General features: G+C 38.4%; 3 protein-coding genes across 6 annotated transcripts in view; 2 read left to right on the top strand and 1 right to left on the bottom strand.

Moving 5' to 3' along the window:
• LOC111429985 (dicer-like protein 4) overlaps positions 1 to 8,322 on the top strand; it is a 13,687-nt gene extending 5,365 nt beyond the window's left edge. For 2 of the 3 annotated variants that reach the window (XM_023066076.1, XM_023066079.1), the window contains 19 exons: positions 623 to 766; positions 846 to 974; positions 1,453 to 1,594; positions 1,775 to 1,871; positions 2,345 to 2,537; positions 2,798 to 2,958; positions 3,042 to 3,248; positions 3,353 to 3,615; positions 3,691 to 3,962; positions 4,045 to 4,478; positions 4,593 to 4,693; positions 5,427 to 5,632; positions 5,718 to 5,927; positions 6,046 to 6,504; positions 6,584 to 6,856; positions 6,945 to 7,271; positions 7,352 to 7,691; positions 7,759 to 7,873; positions 7,942 to 8,322. In XM_023066076.1, the coding sequence (XP_022921844.1) occupies positions 623 to 766; positions 846 to 974; positions 1,453 to 1,594; positions 1,775 to 1,871; positions 2,345 to 2,537; positions 2,798 to 2,958; positions 3,042 to 3,248; positions 3,353 to 3,615; positions 3,691 to 3,962; positions 4,045 to 4,478; positions 4,593 to 4,693; positions 5,427 to 5,632; positions 5,718 to 5,927; positions 6,046 to 6,504; positions 6,584 to 6,856; positions 6,945 to 7,271; positions 7,352 to 7,691; positions 7,759 to 7,873; positions 7,942 to 8,101 (4,233 nt within the window). In that variant the 3' untranslated portion in view covers positions 8,102 to 8,322. The remainder of the gene's footprint in view (positions 1 to 622; positions 767 to 845; positions 975 to 1,452; positions 1,595 to 1,774; positions 1,872 to 2,344; positions 2,538 to 2,797; positions 2,959 to 3,041; positions 3,249 to 3,352; positions 3,616 to 3,690; positions 3,963 to 4,044; positions 4,479 to 4,592; positions 4,694 to 5,426; positions 5,633 to 5,717; positions 5,928 to 6,045; positions 6,505 to 6,583; positions 6,857 to 6,944; positions 7,272 to 7,351; positions 7,692 to 7,758; positions 7,874 to 7,941) is intronic. The other variant, XM_023066078.1, reaches the window with a different exon arrangement.
• A 476-nt stretch (positions 8,323 to 8,798) lies between these two features.
• On the top strand, positions 8,799 to 11,646 carry LOC111429976. The gene is made up of 9 exons (XM_023066068.1): positions 8,799 to 8,919; positions 9,018 to 9,075; positions 9,948 to 10,056; positions 10,126 to 10,255; positions 10,344 to 10,395; positions 10,479 to 10,625; positions 10,722 to 10,833; positions 10,909 to 11,035; positions 11,171 to 11,646. The coding sequence occupies exons 1-9, from the start codon at positions 8,837 to 8,839 to the stop codon at positions 11,628 to 11,630; spliced, it is 1,278 nt and encodes a 425-aa protein (XP_022921836.1). The 5' UTR covers positions 8,799 to 8,836; the 3' UTR covers positions 11,631 to 11,646.
• Positions 11,647 to 11,675: 29 nt separating this feature from the next.
• Positions 11,676 to 12,839, bottom strand: part of LOC111429975 (WD repeat-containing protein 76) — a 12,490-nt gene continuing 11,326 nt past the window's right edge. For both annotated transcript variants that reach the window (XM_023066065.1, XM_023066067.1), the window contains exons 4-5: positions 12,625 to 12,723; positions 11,676 to 12,093 (exon numbers count right to left, since the gene is read on the bottom strand). In XM_023066065.1, the coding sequence (XP_022921833.1) occupies positions 11,871 to 12,093; positions 12,625 to 12,723 (322 nt within the window). In that variant the 3' untranslated portion in view covers positions 11,676 to 11,870. The remainder of the gene's footprint in view (positions 12,094 to 12,624; positions 12,724 to 12,839) is intronic.

Below are 12,839 nucleotides of genomic sequence, written 5' to 3'. Positions count from 1 at the left end.
AAAAAAAAAAAAAAAAAAAAAAAAAAAAAAAAAAAAAAAAAAAAAAAAAAAAAAAAAAAAAAAAAAAAAAAAAAAAAAAAAAAAAAATCAGGAACACTGGTGGTGTTGTTATTTTGATAAGGAGACAGTAATTTTCATATAGAAAATCGTAAATACTACAGTGTAGTAAATGAATCCAAAAGAAATAATTACAATGTAAGGTCAGAAAAAATTCTACTTGTGTAAAATAAACGAAGGTTAATCAAGTGGACATCTTTTTCTTTAAAAAAGAATATTTCCAAGGAATCAAGGATTCATAGATCAAGCACAGTCCTGTGCAGTTCTCGTTTCACGTGTCAAATTTAAAAACTAATCCCATTGGAATAGTAAATTTCCTCAAAACACCTAAAATTTGAGCAAACATATATTTGAAATAACAAGTTCCAATCAAACATTTTCCAAAAAATTTCTTATATGATCAGTTTTGGATTTCTCCTGGGCATATGAACTTATATTACCCTGATGCAGTACTACAGTATTAGAACTGTTCATAAAGTCAAGGGAAAAAAAACTATGCTTTGTGTTTAAATTTAGTGGATGGTTGAGCATGATGTAAAAATAGAAATCGACCTTCCTTTCGTAGGTTTATTCAGTTGAAGATAGGGAAGAACTGGAAGCGTTTGTGTCATCACCACGTTTTAAAATCTATTATTATGGTCCTGTTGCAACTGGGTCGTCTAGCTCATTTATGACTTACTGTTGCCCACTTGAGGACGTGAAATGCCAGGTATTTCGGCAATTAATCTTTGTAACAACTTCGTTATCTAGATAGAGTTTCACTTCTTCCTTTTCTTGGGAGAGAGCAGTGTATAGTGGCTCTTGGTCAGATGAAAGGTGAACACGAAGGACTGCTGGCCACCAAGAAACTGTTGTGCAGGATGCACAAAAATATCATATTTTGTTTGGAAAACCTTGGTGTTTGGGGGGCATTGCAGGTAAAACTTTTCAGCATCTTACTGCCTTCTTATTTCCCTATTTTGTTATACATATATTTCCTGTACTCGATGTTTGTGTTAACTTTTTGTTTGTTTGTTTGTTTGTTTTTGTGGGAGGAGCTTATAGAAAGAGGTTAAAAAGCTCTATCTATAATAGAAGTTTTATTTTACTTCTTTGTTTTTGGTGAGATGGGGGTAGCAAATCTACATTGCTTTAGTAGACAACTTTTTACTCAAATTCACATATTTCTTTCCTTTGTCCTTGTTGGGAGTGGGAGGCGGGTGATGGAACGAAAGAGACTAACGTGAAGTTTTCTATGGTGGTATAAATAAGGTTCATCTTTTGATATCTAACAAAATGATGAGTGATTCTTTATGGAAAATTTCTGTTGATCCTTTTCTGTTCGTTTGACACATACAATTTTATCTGTCTTCATGTTAGCTTTACTTATTGATCTTTTCTTATCTGTTTTCTTAGGCCAGTAAAATTCTCTTAAGTGAAGATAACTCTGAGCGAAGTGAATTGATAGAGGCAGCAGCGGCAAACCCAAAACATGACTCCATAAGTGATAGATATCTTAATCAAGCTGCTGAAATTTTCGCATCGGGTTGCAAGATAGGTACTTCAAATTTCTTTTGGAGTAGATTAGATTTTGGTTCCTCTCTGATTTATAGCTATTATTCTCATTCTGTTGATCTTATGCTCCATTCGACAATTCGGTGGACCAGTACTGTCAACACTAATATATCATGACGACATTTGTGCTCCCTTAACTGAGATATTTGCGACCCTTTTGTAGATGCTGGGGTGTCAGATATGTTAAATGTTGATATTTTGAAAGAGCCATGTTTCTCAAAGAAGCTTTTACGGCTTATTGGAATTCTTTCTTCCTTCAGGTTAGAATTGAAATCTTTTACTGTCTACCATTACTTTTATGTTTTATTATTGTCTTTGTGGAAGTGAGAGGAATGCACGACTATGTGAGAATTGTACTCTCCCTCGAAAAAGAGAGAGAGAGAGATGTAACCCCCTTTTGGAATATATATAAAGACCCAAGTAGGTTGAAGAGAATTGGAGAACAGTCGCTGCTCATTTGCAGAATATATATGTATCGAGGTTGTTACGTTGAATATTGATTATTATGTGTTACAAAGGGATTTTGTTTATGAACAAATTTGTATACTGTAATGCTATTGATAACACAACCTATAGCTGCATACGTATATACACAAGTATAAGGAGGTGGCTGGATCTTTCTGGCAGATCTGCACAGCTTATGTCTTTTGCATATCTTTAATTTGTATTCAAGAAAGTGGATTTCTTGTAAAGCTTGCTAAAACATGCTATTTTCTCTGTTTCGTCATTTCAGGCATCGACCCAACATGAAGTGTATAATTTTTGTGAATAGAATAGTTATAGCTAGGTCCTTGTCGTACATACTTCAGAACCTCAAATTTCTGGCATATTGGAAGTGTGATTTTCTCGTCGGAGTCCACTCAAAGTTGAGGAGCATGTCAAGGAAGACCATGAACCATATTCTTACAAAATTCCGATCAGGAGAGGTACGTTGTCACGCACCCAACTAGTTGATTGAAAATTAAATCATCAATTCAGTTGATACAGTATGTCCTTGACTCTCTGACTATGAATGTCCTGAATCTCCTCTACCACCTTAGTACACTAATGACTTTTATGATAAAACTCAACTCTTTGAAGTTAAAAAGTAATCATAAACTAATTGAGTATGTAGGAAGCTAATGGTTATTTTGAACTTCAAAGAGTTGAATTTTATGATTAATCCTTGTGGCTAATTGCTTGGCAGCTAAACCTTTTGATTGCAACGAAGGTTGGTGAAGAAGGGCTTGATATTCAGACCTGCTGTCTTGTGATACGATTTGATCTTCCTGAAACAGTATCTAGCTTTATACAATCAAGAGGTCGAGCACGAATGCCTCAGTCTGAATATGCCTTCCTTGTTGATAGGTCCTGTTCTTATCTTTATTTAAATTACAACCAATTATTGTTTCAAAAGATTCTTTAGTTGATCAAATTCTTCTGTTTCTCAGTGGAAATGAAAAGGAGCTAGGGTTGATAGATGAGTTTCATAAAGATGAAAAACGGATGAACAGAGAAATTTCTTCTCGCTCATCCGTTGAGACATTTGATGGTCATGAAGAAAGCATCTATAGAGTGATTTCAACTGGTGCGTCTGTCACTTCTGGAAGAAGTATATCTTTACTACATGAATATTGCTCAAAACTTCCACATGACACGTAAGCGAAGCTTTCTCTAACACATTCAATTACTTTAATTTCATATAGTGGGCTTAATTTATCTTAATAATATATAATCTTTCATGATATTCTTGTACAAACAGGTACTTCGACCCCAAGCCGAAGTTTTTCTATTGTGATGATTTAGGAGGAACTATATGTCATGCAATTCTGCCCTCCAATGCACCGATCCCCCAAATTGTCAGCAGACCACAGCCTTCTGGGGTTGCTGCTAAAAAGGATGCTTGTCTAAAAGCTGTAGAGGAATTGCATAAACTTGGTGCTCTCAGTGACTATCTCTTGCCCATGAGAGACAATGCCAATGAAGGGGAATTAGAACTTGACTCTGATTCTGACAGCTCCGAAGGTTCACTTGAGTAACTCCCTGATTTTTAATTTTATTTTTATGGGTCTTGGTTGATATTTGTGAGCATGGTTGCAGATGAGACTTCGCGACGGGAGCTTCATGAGATGATATCTCCTGCTGCTTTCAAAGAGTCTTGGACTGGCTTTGGATATGTTATTCTTTACTGTTACCATATTAAATTTACTCCAAATCCTGAAGATAGGATCTACAAAGAATTTGGGTTATTTGTGAAGGCACCACTTCCCCAGGAGGCTGTGAGAATGGACCTTGAGCTTCATCTTGCACATGGAAGATCTGTAAAGGTAAATTTGATGCCATCAAGGGTCGTCGAGCTTATGGAGAATGAGGTAAATGGGTTCATCTACTGACTCTGGATTAAATTGTTCTCTTATAATTTTCAAATTTACCCTATGTACCTATGCTTGTCAGATTACCCAGGCTGAGTGTTTTCAGGAGATGTTTCTTAAGGTCATTTTAGACAGATCAGAATTTGTTCACGACTACATTCCATTGAGGAATAATGTCTCTAGATCTATTTCATCGACATCTTACTTGTTGCTTCCTGTGATTGTCCACGATATTGAGGGATCGGTTTTCATAGATTGGAAAGTTATTAGAAGATGTTTATCCTCCCAAATTTTCCAGAATCATGCATGCTCTATCGTCAAAGAAACTGCTTCCTCGGATACCCATTTGATCCTTTATGATGGCCGTAGAAGGTCGAGTGATATCGAGAATAGTTTAGTGTACGTCCCCTACAAGCGTGAATTCTTTTTTGTTACTAACATTGTGAGGAGGAAGAATGGATACAGCCAATACAAGGACTCAGGGTCCTTGAGTCATTTTGAGCATTTAAAGACCAGGTAGGTTTCTATGCAGTACCTTGGTTCTCTCTAATTTACTCTAATATTCCGATATCTTTATTAGTGCTTATTTGTATTACATTTATAAACTTTCTGTATGAATGTTGTGATCAGGTTTGGCATTCAACTTAAATACCCTGAGCAGCCTCTTCTTTGTGCAAAACCCCTATTCAGTTTGCACAACTTGCTACATGATAGAAAGCAGAAAGATTCTGGTAATGTTCTTAGTTCTTTTGCTACCTGTACTAGTAATTTTAGATTAAGTTGGCTGGATACAGGTGCTGGAAGAGTCGGATCGAGTTTTCATTTCTGTAATTACTTCGACATCTTTTGTGTGAGATCTCATATCGGTTGGGGAGGAGAACGAAGCACCCTTATAAGGGTGTGAAAACCTCTCCCTAGCAGACACGTTTTAAAAATCTTGAGGGGAAGCTCGAAAGGGAAAGCCCAAAGAGGACAATATCTGCTAGCGGTGGACTTGGGTCGTTATAAATGGTATCAGAGCCAGACACCGGGCGATGTGCCAGTGAGAAGGCCGTTCCCTGAAGGGGGTAGACACGAGGCGTTGTGCCAGCAAGGACACTGGGTCCTGAAGGGGGTGGATTTGGTGGGGGCCCCACATCGATTGTAGAAAGGAACGAGTGCCAGTGAGGACGCTGGACCTTGAAGGGGGGTGGATTGTGAGATCCCACATTGGTTGGGGAGGAGAACGAAACACCCTTTATGAGGGTGTGGAAACCTCTCTCTAGCAGACGCGTTTTAAAAAACCTTGAGGGGAAGCCCAAAGGCTAACGGTGGACCTGGGTCGTTACATTTTGTTTCGTTGTTCAGTCAATGCTCAATATTAAAGTTTCTTTTTAATACTTCACCTGCGGTATACGAGTAACTTCGATAGCCATACTTGCTACATAATGATTTACAATTTACAAGGTCTATAACTTGATGCAGAAGCACCTTATCTGGAAGAATATTTTATCGATATCGCTCCCGAGCTTTGTCAATTGAAGATAACTGGATTTTCGAAAGACATCGGGAGCTCTATATCTTTGTTGCCATCAATTATGCATCGTCTAGAAAATTTGCTTGTTGCTATTGAATTGAAGTGTATGCTAGCGGCTGGTTTTCCAGCAGGAGCTGAGGTTACTGCTAACAGAGTGGGTTGCTCTGTCTTGCACTTTGAATTTCTGTACACATTGTGATTCATTTCATGCCTTTAATAGCTATGAGTTTTCTTATTAGATTCTAGAAGCTCTCACCACTGAGAAGTGCCAGGAACGAATTTCCCTGGAAAGGCTTGAAATACTTGGTGACTCTTTCCTTAAATTTGCCGTAGCAAGGTACCTTTTTCTCGCCCACGATAAGTTCGATGAAGGAGAACTTACACGACGACGTTCTTATTTGGTGAAAAATATCAATTTGTTCAAGCTAGCAACTAGAAAGAATTTACAGGTATGATATATCCTGAGATTGATCAATAGATGTTGATATCATTTTTGATAGAAGTTGGCATTTGATACCCACATTCAATGGATCATAATATCAGTGCAAGTATCATTTCTTGTTTCAGGTATACATACGTGACCAGCCATTTGAACCTAGCCAATTTTATTTACTTGGTCGTCCTTGCCCAAGAATTTGTAACGAGGAAACACGAAACGATATCCATTCTCACGATAATGCAACAAATAATGCAAAAGCTAGTGAGACCAAGTGCAGCAAAGGCCATCACTGGTTACAGAAGAAAACGATCAGCGATGTGGTCGAAGCTCTGGTAGGAGCATTCCTAGTCGACAGTGGCTTCAAAGCTGCAATTGCATTTCTCAAATGGATCGGCATAAAAGTAGAATTCGAAGCTTCGCAGGTTACCAATGCTCTCGTGGCAAGCAAGGCTTACGTCCTACTTGCAGATACTATAAACATTTCTGCACTTCAAAGCTCATTAGGCTATAAATTTCTCCATAAAGGTCTGTTGCTGCAGGCGCTCGTACATCCGACTTACCACAAGCACGGAGGAGGTTGTTACCAGGTATGAACTTTCTCTTTTTCCACCTCGAATTTGTTCTTAACATTGCCATTTTGTTGATCTTTGCTATGGGTTTGAACAGAGATTAGAGTTTCTTGGGGACGCCGTCCTGGATTACTTGATCATGTCGTATCTATATTCAGCATATCCTAAGCTGAAGCCGGGTCTATTGACGGATTTGAGATCAGTGTTTGTGAGGAACGAAGCTTTTGCCAACGTTGCGGTCGATCGATTCTTCTACAAGTTTCTGCTTTGTGATTCTGCTAGCCTTCAAAGTGATATAAAAAGTTATGTAGACTTCATCAAATCACTTCCTTCGGAAAGAGATTCGCTCGAGCAGCCGAGATGTCCAAAGGTATTAGATATACAATTCAACGACAACATTATGTGGACTACTTTCGTTTGTTCCCTCATTTGAATGCTGCATCTTACATTGCTTGCAGCCTTTGGGAGACTTGGTGGAGTCTAGTGTTGGGGCCGTTCTTGTTGATACAGGGTTTGATATGAACTATGTCTGGAAGATAATGTTATCATTTCTGGATCCTATCATGAGCTCTTCAGGCTTCCAGCTTAGTCCTATTCGCGACATAATCGAAGTTTGTCAAAATTGTGGCTGGAAACTTCAGTTTAATCCATCGAAAATGGAAAAATATTACTCGGTTGAAGCAGAGGTGAAAGGGGACGACTTTCATGCCACGGCTTCTGCTGTCAACCGTCGAAAGAAAGACGCCGAGAAAATCGCTGCCAACTCTATACTCACGAAGTTGAAGGTGGATATGAGTTTAAATATACATGCCTTTCTATCACATGAATCTATGGTTTTAGCAATTTTCTTAACATTCTGCTGCAGGCTCAAGGATTCATACCTGAGGTGAATTCATTAGAGAAGATTTTAAAGTCGAGCGAGAAGATGAAACCTAAATTGATTGGTTATGATGAAACGCCCTCGGTCACGATGGATCAAATCGACGATGGCTTAGAATTTTCTGGTGCAGACTTAGATCCTCGTGTGCACCATGAAGTTGGGAATTCTCATCCATTTCGTATTACACGGATGAGTGAAACGCTGGCTTCTTCATCTGGAGCTGCAGGAGAACAGCTGAAGCCTAGCATCCCCCTTGAAGGTCATGATAGTTCAACAGACTTGCTGTCGTCGTCGTCGTCGTCATCGTCATCATCGTCATCGTCAGGTAGGCACCGTGGCAGCTACTATTCTTATGTGTTGAATTATTTTGTAATGCGCGGTGGTCTTTTTAGGTCGGTCGGGGAAAACAACGGCAAGATCTCGTCTGCATGAAGTTTGTGCCATAAACCATTGGAATCACCCTTCATTTAACTGCATGAATGAGGAAGGACCAAGCCATTTAAAGATGTGAGTCCTCACAATCTGGGAATATTCTTAAAAGCAGGAAGTCTGAATATGGTCCAATCTTTTTGCAGGTTCACATACAAGGTTGTGTTGGAGATAGAAGAAGCCCCCGATACGATTTTCGAGTTCTTCGGAGCACCACATTTGACGAAGAAGGCGGCAGCGGAGCATGCAGCAGAAGCAGCTCTTTGGTACTTGAAGAAGGAAAGGTACTTGGGTGACACAGATTGATTGGTGAAAGGCATTCCCTGTGGATAGCTAATGTGCAACTGTGGTAGCATACAACATATGAATAGAGCCATAAAGATTGTACAGAAAAGTTGTCTATTTTATCAACTCTGAGCGAGGACTCTCTAATTTATCCATTTATTCTGCCTTGTAAGATGTAAGTTCTGGACATACTTTTGGGGTTCCCCATTGTTTGAGATTAATATGAAAGCAATTAACCTAAATTGTCCCAAAAAAAAAAACCCTTCTTTTTGTGCCGTTTTTGGAATTATGACGTTAGGTGTCGACAAGGATTAGACCGTCGACTTTTAAAATGGTAACTGATGATATTCAAATGGGTTACAACCTTTTGTTTTAGGTTTGGAATAAACATTTTTAATCATTGTTTTATGGAATACTTACGAAGAAAAGGTTATTTTTGTAATTATAACGAACCTTGTTTTATTTTTATTTTTATTTTTATTATTTTTTATTTTGGGTTAAATTCAAAATTACAAATTAGAACTTTTAAGATTTTTGGAAGTTCATATAAAAAAATTGAATTGAATTAATTTTTTTAAAGAAAATAATGTTATAAAAATAAAATAAAATAAAATAATAATAATAAATTTGGGGGAAAAAAAGAAAAAATGGGTGTGTACATAAAAAGGTCGAGGCAGGTCTTGGTCGGGAATTATTTATTTGAATGAAAATATAAAACGCTATATTTTCAAAAAGATATCGAACAGAGGATCGATTATGGTGTGTGTGTGTCGAGCTTCGGCGGTTCACTCCGCCGCGCCGTCGTTAGCACTTTCTTCTCTCTCGGCGCGTCCTCTGAGGTTCTTCTTCAACCTTTTCTTTACCTAATTAATGTGCGTTTCTGAGTTCCTTTGCGAAATGTATATGTATGTACTCAGAGAGGGGTATCCTTTTGTAGGTACGCAGTGCTTGGAGCTGGTTTTGCTGGGCTTTCAGTTACTTGGCATTTGTTGAAGGTACGCCGGCTCTGTGGCTTTCTTTTTCCTCTTCGTTTCATCATACATCAACACCTTGCTTAGGCTGCTGCATACACTGTTTTCTTCTTCAATCCTTTTTTTTTTTTTTTTGGGATGTTGGACTGTGGTTTTTGTGTATTGAACTTTGTGATACTCGATTAGAAGGGTACGTGAATGAATCAATGATATATCCAAATGAGAATGATCTCGAGAATAAGAGCGCTAAAAAAGACTTTCAAAAATTAAAAGTTACTATACAGACAAATGCACCTTACTTTTCGGTGGCTCAACCATAAGAATTTCAAAGTTAAGCAGACTTGTTGTGCGACCTACTGAATATTTTCGAGATGACAAAACAAGTTGAAAAAACCCACTTAGTTGGTGGGAACAATCTTTCACTCTTAGAACTAAATAGGTAATTTGACATTGTCGCAGGAGAACGTCAGGGCCATCAAGTGCCGAATCTAGATTTTGAATCTTAATCTAAATTATGGGTAATTTGTAACTCTCTTTGAAATTCAAGTGTTTGTGAACTTTATGATTTATGACTGCTCGATGACATACGCTCTTGAAATATGTTCCCTCATTTTATCAGCCCTAATCCAAGGTCTATTGAACCTTAGTAGCCATTGCATCTACATATTCTATCTTAAGGCAGTGAGCCCAAAAATCTAAACAATGGATCTCCCATACTCATGAATGTAATTAACTGGATGGATTCCCGAGGTTCCTACTTCCTCTAATGCTTCAAGTTGATTGATCTTGCTTCTGCTACCAATTAATATATTTTGGGTTTTATCTCGAGGTTTCTTATCTTGCCAATGTGAGGCTCGATATATATGTTTCACTTCATCATATTATGTTTATTGCAGCTCTGTCCTAAGGACATATCTCTACTTATCGACATATATGACGAAGTTGGCACTGGTGGAGGAGCATCTGGAGTCGCCGGAGGGCTTCTTCACCCTTATTCTCCTAAAGGTTCCAACAACCTACTTAGTTACCCAATCTCCCTTGCAAAAATTGGCTAATCCCTTGAAATTATGTCAGTTAAACCTCTCTGGAAAGGTGCCGAGTGTTGGGCTGAGTGCTTAAAGCTTTTAAGCGTTGCGGAGTCAGCACTTCCCTCCAAAGAGTTGGATGGATATCATAATATGAATGGATCCGTTGTTCTAAGACGGTCTGTTACTTCATTTCTTTTAGCTTCTGAGAGATATATACTCATTCCCATCACCTGACATGCTTCTGCTGTATTTTGTTTACTTCAGGGGTATCTTGAGGCCTGCAATCAGCTTGAAGAATCTCATGATGTTAAAAGAAGTAATTATATCCTTCTATTTGTGTTACATTACTCTGATTAGAATGTCAAAACGACCTTGATAGTATCTTTGTTATTTACCCAGAATGCTCAGAACGGACTCGATAGCTGCAGAATCGAAACAATCGATGGAGATGCTGCCCAGAATCTTGTTCCTAAGCTTAACATTCCTCTAAATACAGCTTTTTATATGCCTCAAGCTGTAAATATCAACGCTCAACGTTATCTTGAGGTCACTACTTCAAAGCAAATGATACTTAAGTTGTTCTTCCATCTGTTATGATTAAAACAAATCTTTGATCTTTTTTGTTCCCAATCTGATGTATAGGCGCTGTTTATAGCATGTCAAAATCTGACCAAGGAAACATCACCCTCAAGTCTTGGTCATAAGGAGTTGTTCTTGCAGAAAAAGTCTATTAAGGAACTGGGTGAACTAGAAGGTAAGTGAAATTTCTCAAGCCAAATCTTCTCAGCATTATCTTGGAATTAAACTGTTCAAAGAACATTCTGTGCAGGGACATACGATGCTGTGATTGTTTGTCTTGGTGCTAAAATGATCATGCTTCCTGAACTTACTGGAAAGCTTCCTTTGAGAACTTGCAGAGGTGTAGTAGCTCATTTTCAGCTTCCCGACGATATCAGGTATCGGTTTTTTGTGCTTAGTATGTATTATCCCTCCAAAAAATTCATAATTTGCACCCGTGCGGGGGTCGAGATTTGAACTTCAAACTCCTTGATCCTGTTAGTCTGATATCTGGTATAATACTAAAATTTCAGCAATGCATACCCAGAGCTTGGGCCTTCTATACTGTCAGATGCATGGCTAGCCATACAGAGTCCTAGAAGTTTATATATGGGTTCAACATGGGAATGGAAATCAACAAATTCATCACCTGAAGTTTCAGAAGAGGAGGGCTCAAGGGCGGTTGCAGAACTCTTACCAAAGGTGTCTGCCATTTATCCCTCAATAAAGGAGTGGAGTTTCAGGAGAGCAAGGGCTGGTCTTAGAGCAATGCCACCACTCACTCCTCATGGATCTCTTCCTCTTATGGGTTGTATAGACGAGATTGTAAGACCTAACAGCTCTTGCAAGTACTGGTTATTTGGAGGGCTTGGTTCTAGGGGATTGTTGTACCATGGTTGGCTTGGGAAACTAACAGCACAGGCTGTGCTTTCATGCAAGGAAGAACTAATCCCATCTGAACTAATCTCTTGGAAGAAAGTAATGAATAGTTAAAGCTTCTTCCTAATTAGGAATCAATTCAAATGGGAACAGACCCACTTAAAAATGAAGTGACTTGTCGACCTTGCTATAGAGAATTTGCATAACATTTGCATAACATTTACACGATTCTCCCCACGAAATCCAATTGCAAGAAGAGATAACGCTACCTTTTCTTCCTCCGAAAGTATGTTTTGATTGTTGGGTGGAATTCATGGTACAAAATTCTTATCCCGAGAACTCTGTAGAAGCAAATTAAATATCTTGACTCATTGTCCACATATAAACCTGGCCCCCACTCGTGGCTCCTGCTAACGTTCCAACATCGTAAGGGTGTGCATCGAACCTGCATGGTATTGCAGATATGTTGGGGCTCTGCAAAACGAAGACTTTCTTCCGTTGTGCCCGTGAAATAACGTCTACTGCTCGCTTCATATTTCCAATGAAAATGTACGAGTCATCCCAACCCCAAATTGCTCTGCTTCCAAATAAACAGATGCCGTTAACAATTGGAGTCCAATATGCAAATTATCACTAAAAGAACGAGATCGCTTATATTTCATTCTCAGAACCACACTTGATAACCAGCCAAAAAACACCAATTACAGAAACTTTATGCAGCGCATCATCATTCATTTTGAAGAGATCAGGCACAAGAAAATTCATACGTGAACTACAACATATGCTACATGTAAGAAGATTAGCAACCCAGTGTTAAAAAAAAATTGTAGTGTACCATCATTCATATACTAGGACATGAGCATCAAACATTTTCATATTTAACATAAGAAAATAAGATGCTTAATAAAAAAAATAGTGAGACATTTTCATTCTTTTGGCAAGATTCGAATATCAATATGAACATCACGTGAAACTGAGCCATTCATACGTAAATTTAAAATGTCTCATTGAGTAGAGCTAGATGAACCGCACCAAGTAAATTTAAGATGCAAATGAAAAAGCGAAAAAAATTAAGAAGTGATAAAGAGGACAGGGCTACAAAACTTACCTGAAAGAAGAAATCCACCTGCCTGTCTGATTATCATGTGGTATCATCAAAGTATCTTTAAAATTAACTCCACCGGTTATGCCAACATTGTCGTCAAAACTACACGAAATGAAACCTATTAATCCCACAGCTATCATATGATACTATTAAGCCATGAAACCTAATACTACACTCGCCCAATTCCAGTACTTTCATGGGGGGGGGGGGGGGGGGGG

The sequence above is a fragment of the Cucurbita moschata genome, unplaced genomic scaffold, assembly GCF_002738365.1.
Source record: "Cucurbita moschata cultivar Rifu unplaced genomic scaffold, Cmos_1.0 Cmo_Scf00032, whole genome shotgun sequence".
Taxonomy (NCBI): Eukaryota; Viridiplantae; Streptophyta; class Magnoliopsida; order Cucurbitales; family Cucurbitaceae; genus Cucurbita; species Cucurbita moschata.
This window is presented reverse-complemented; position numbering and strand designations above follow the sequence as displayed.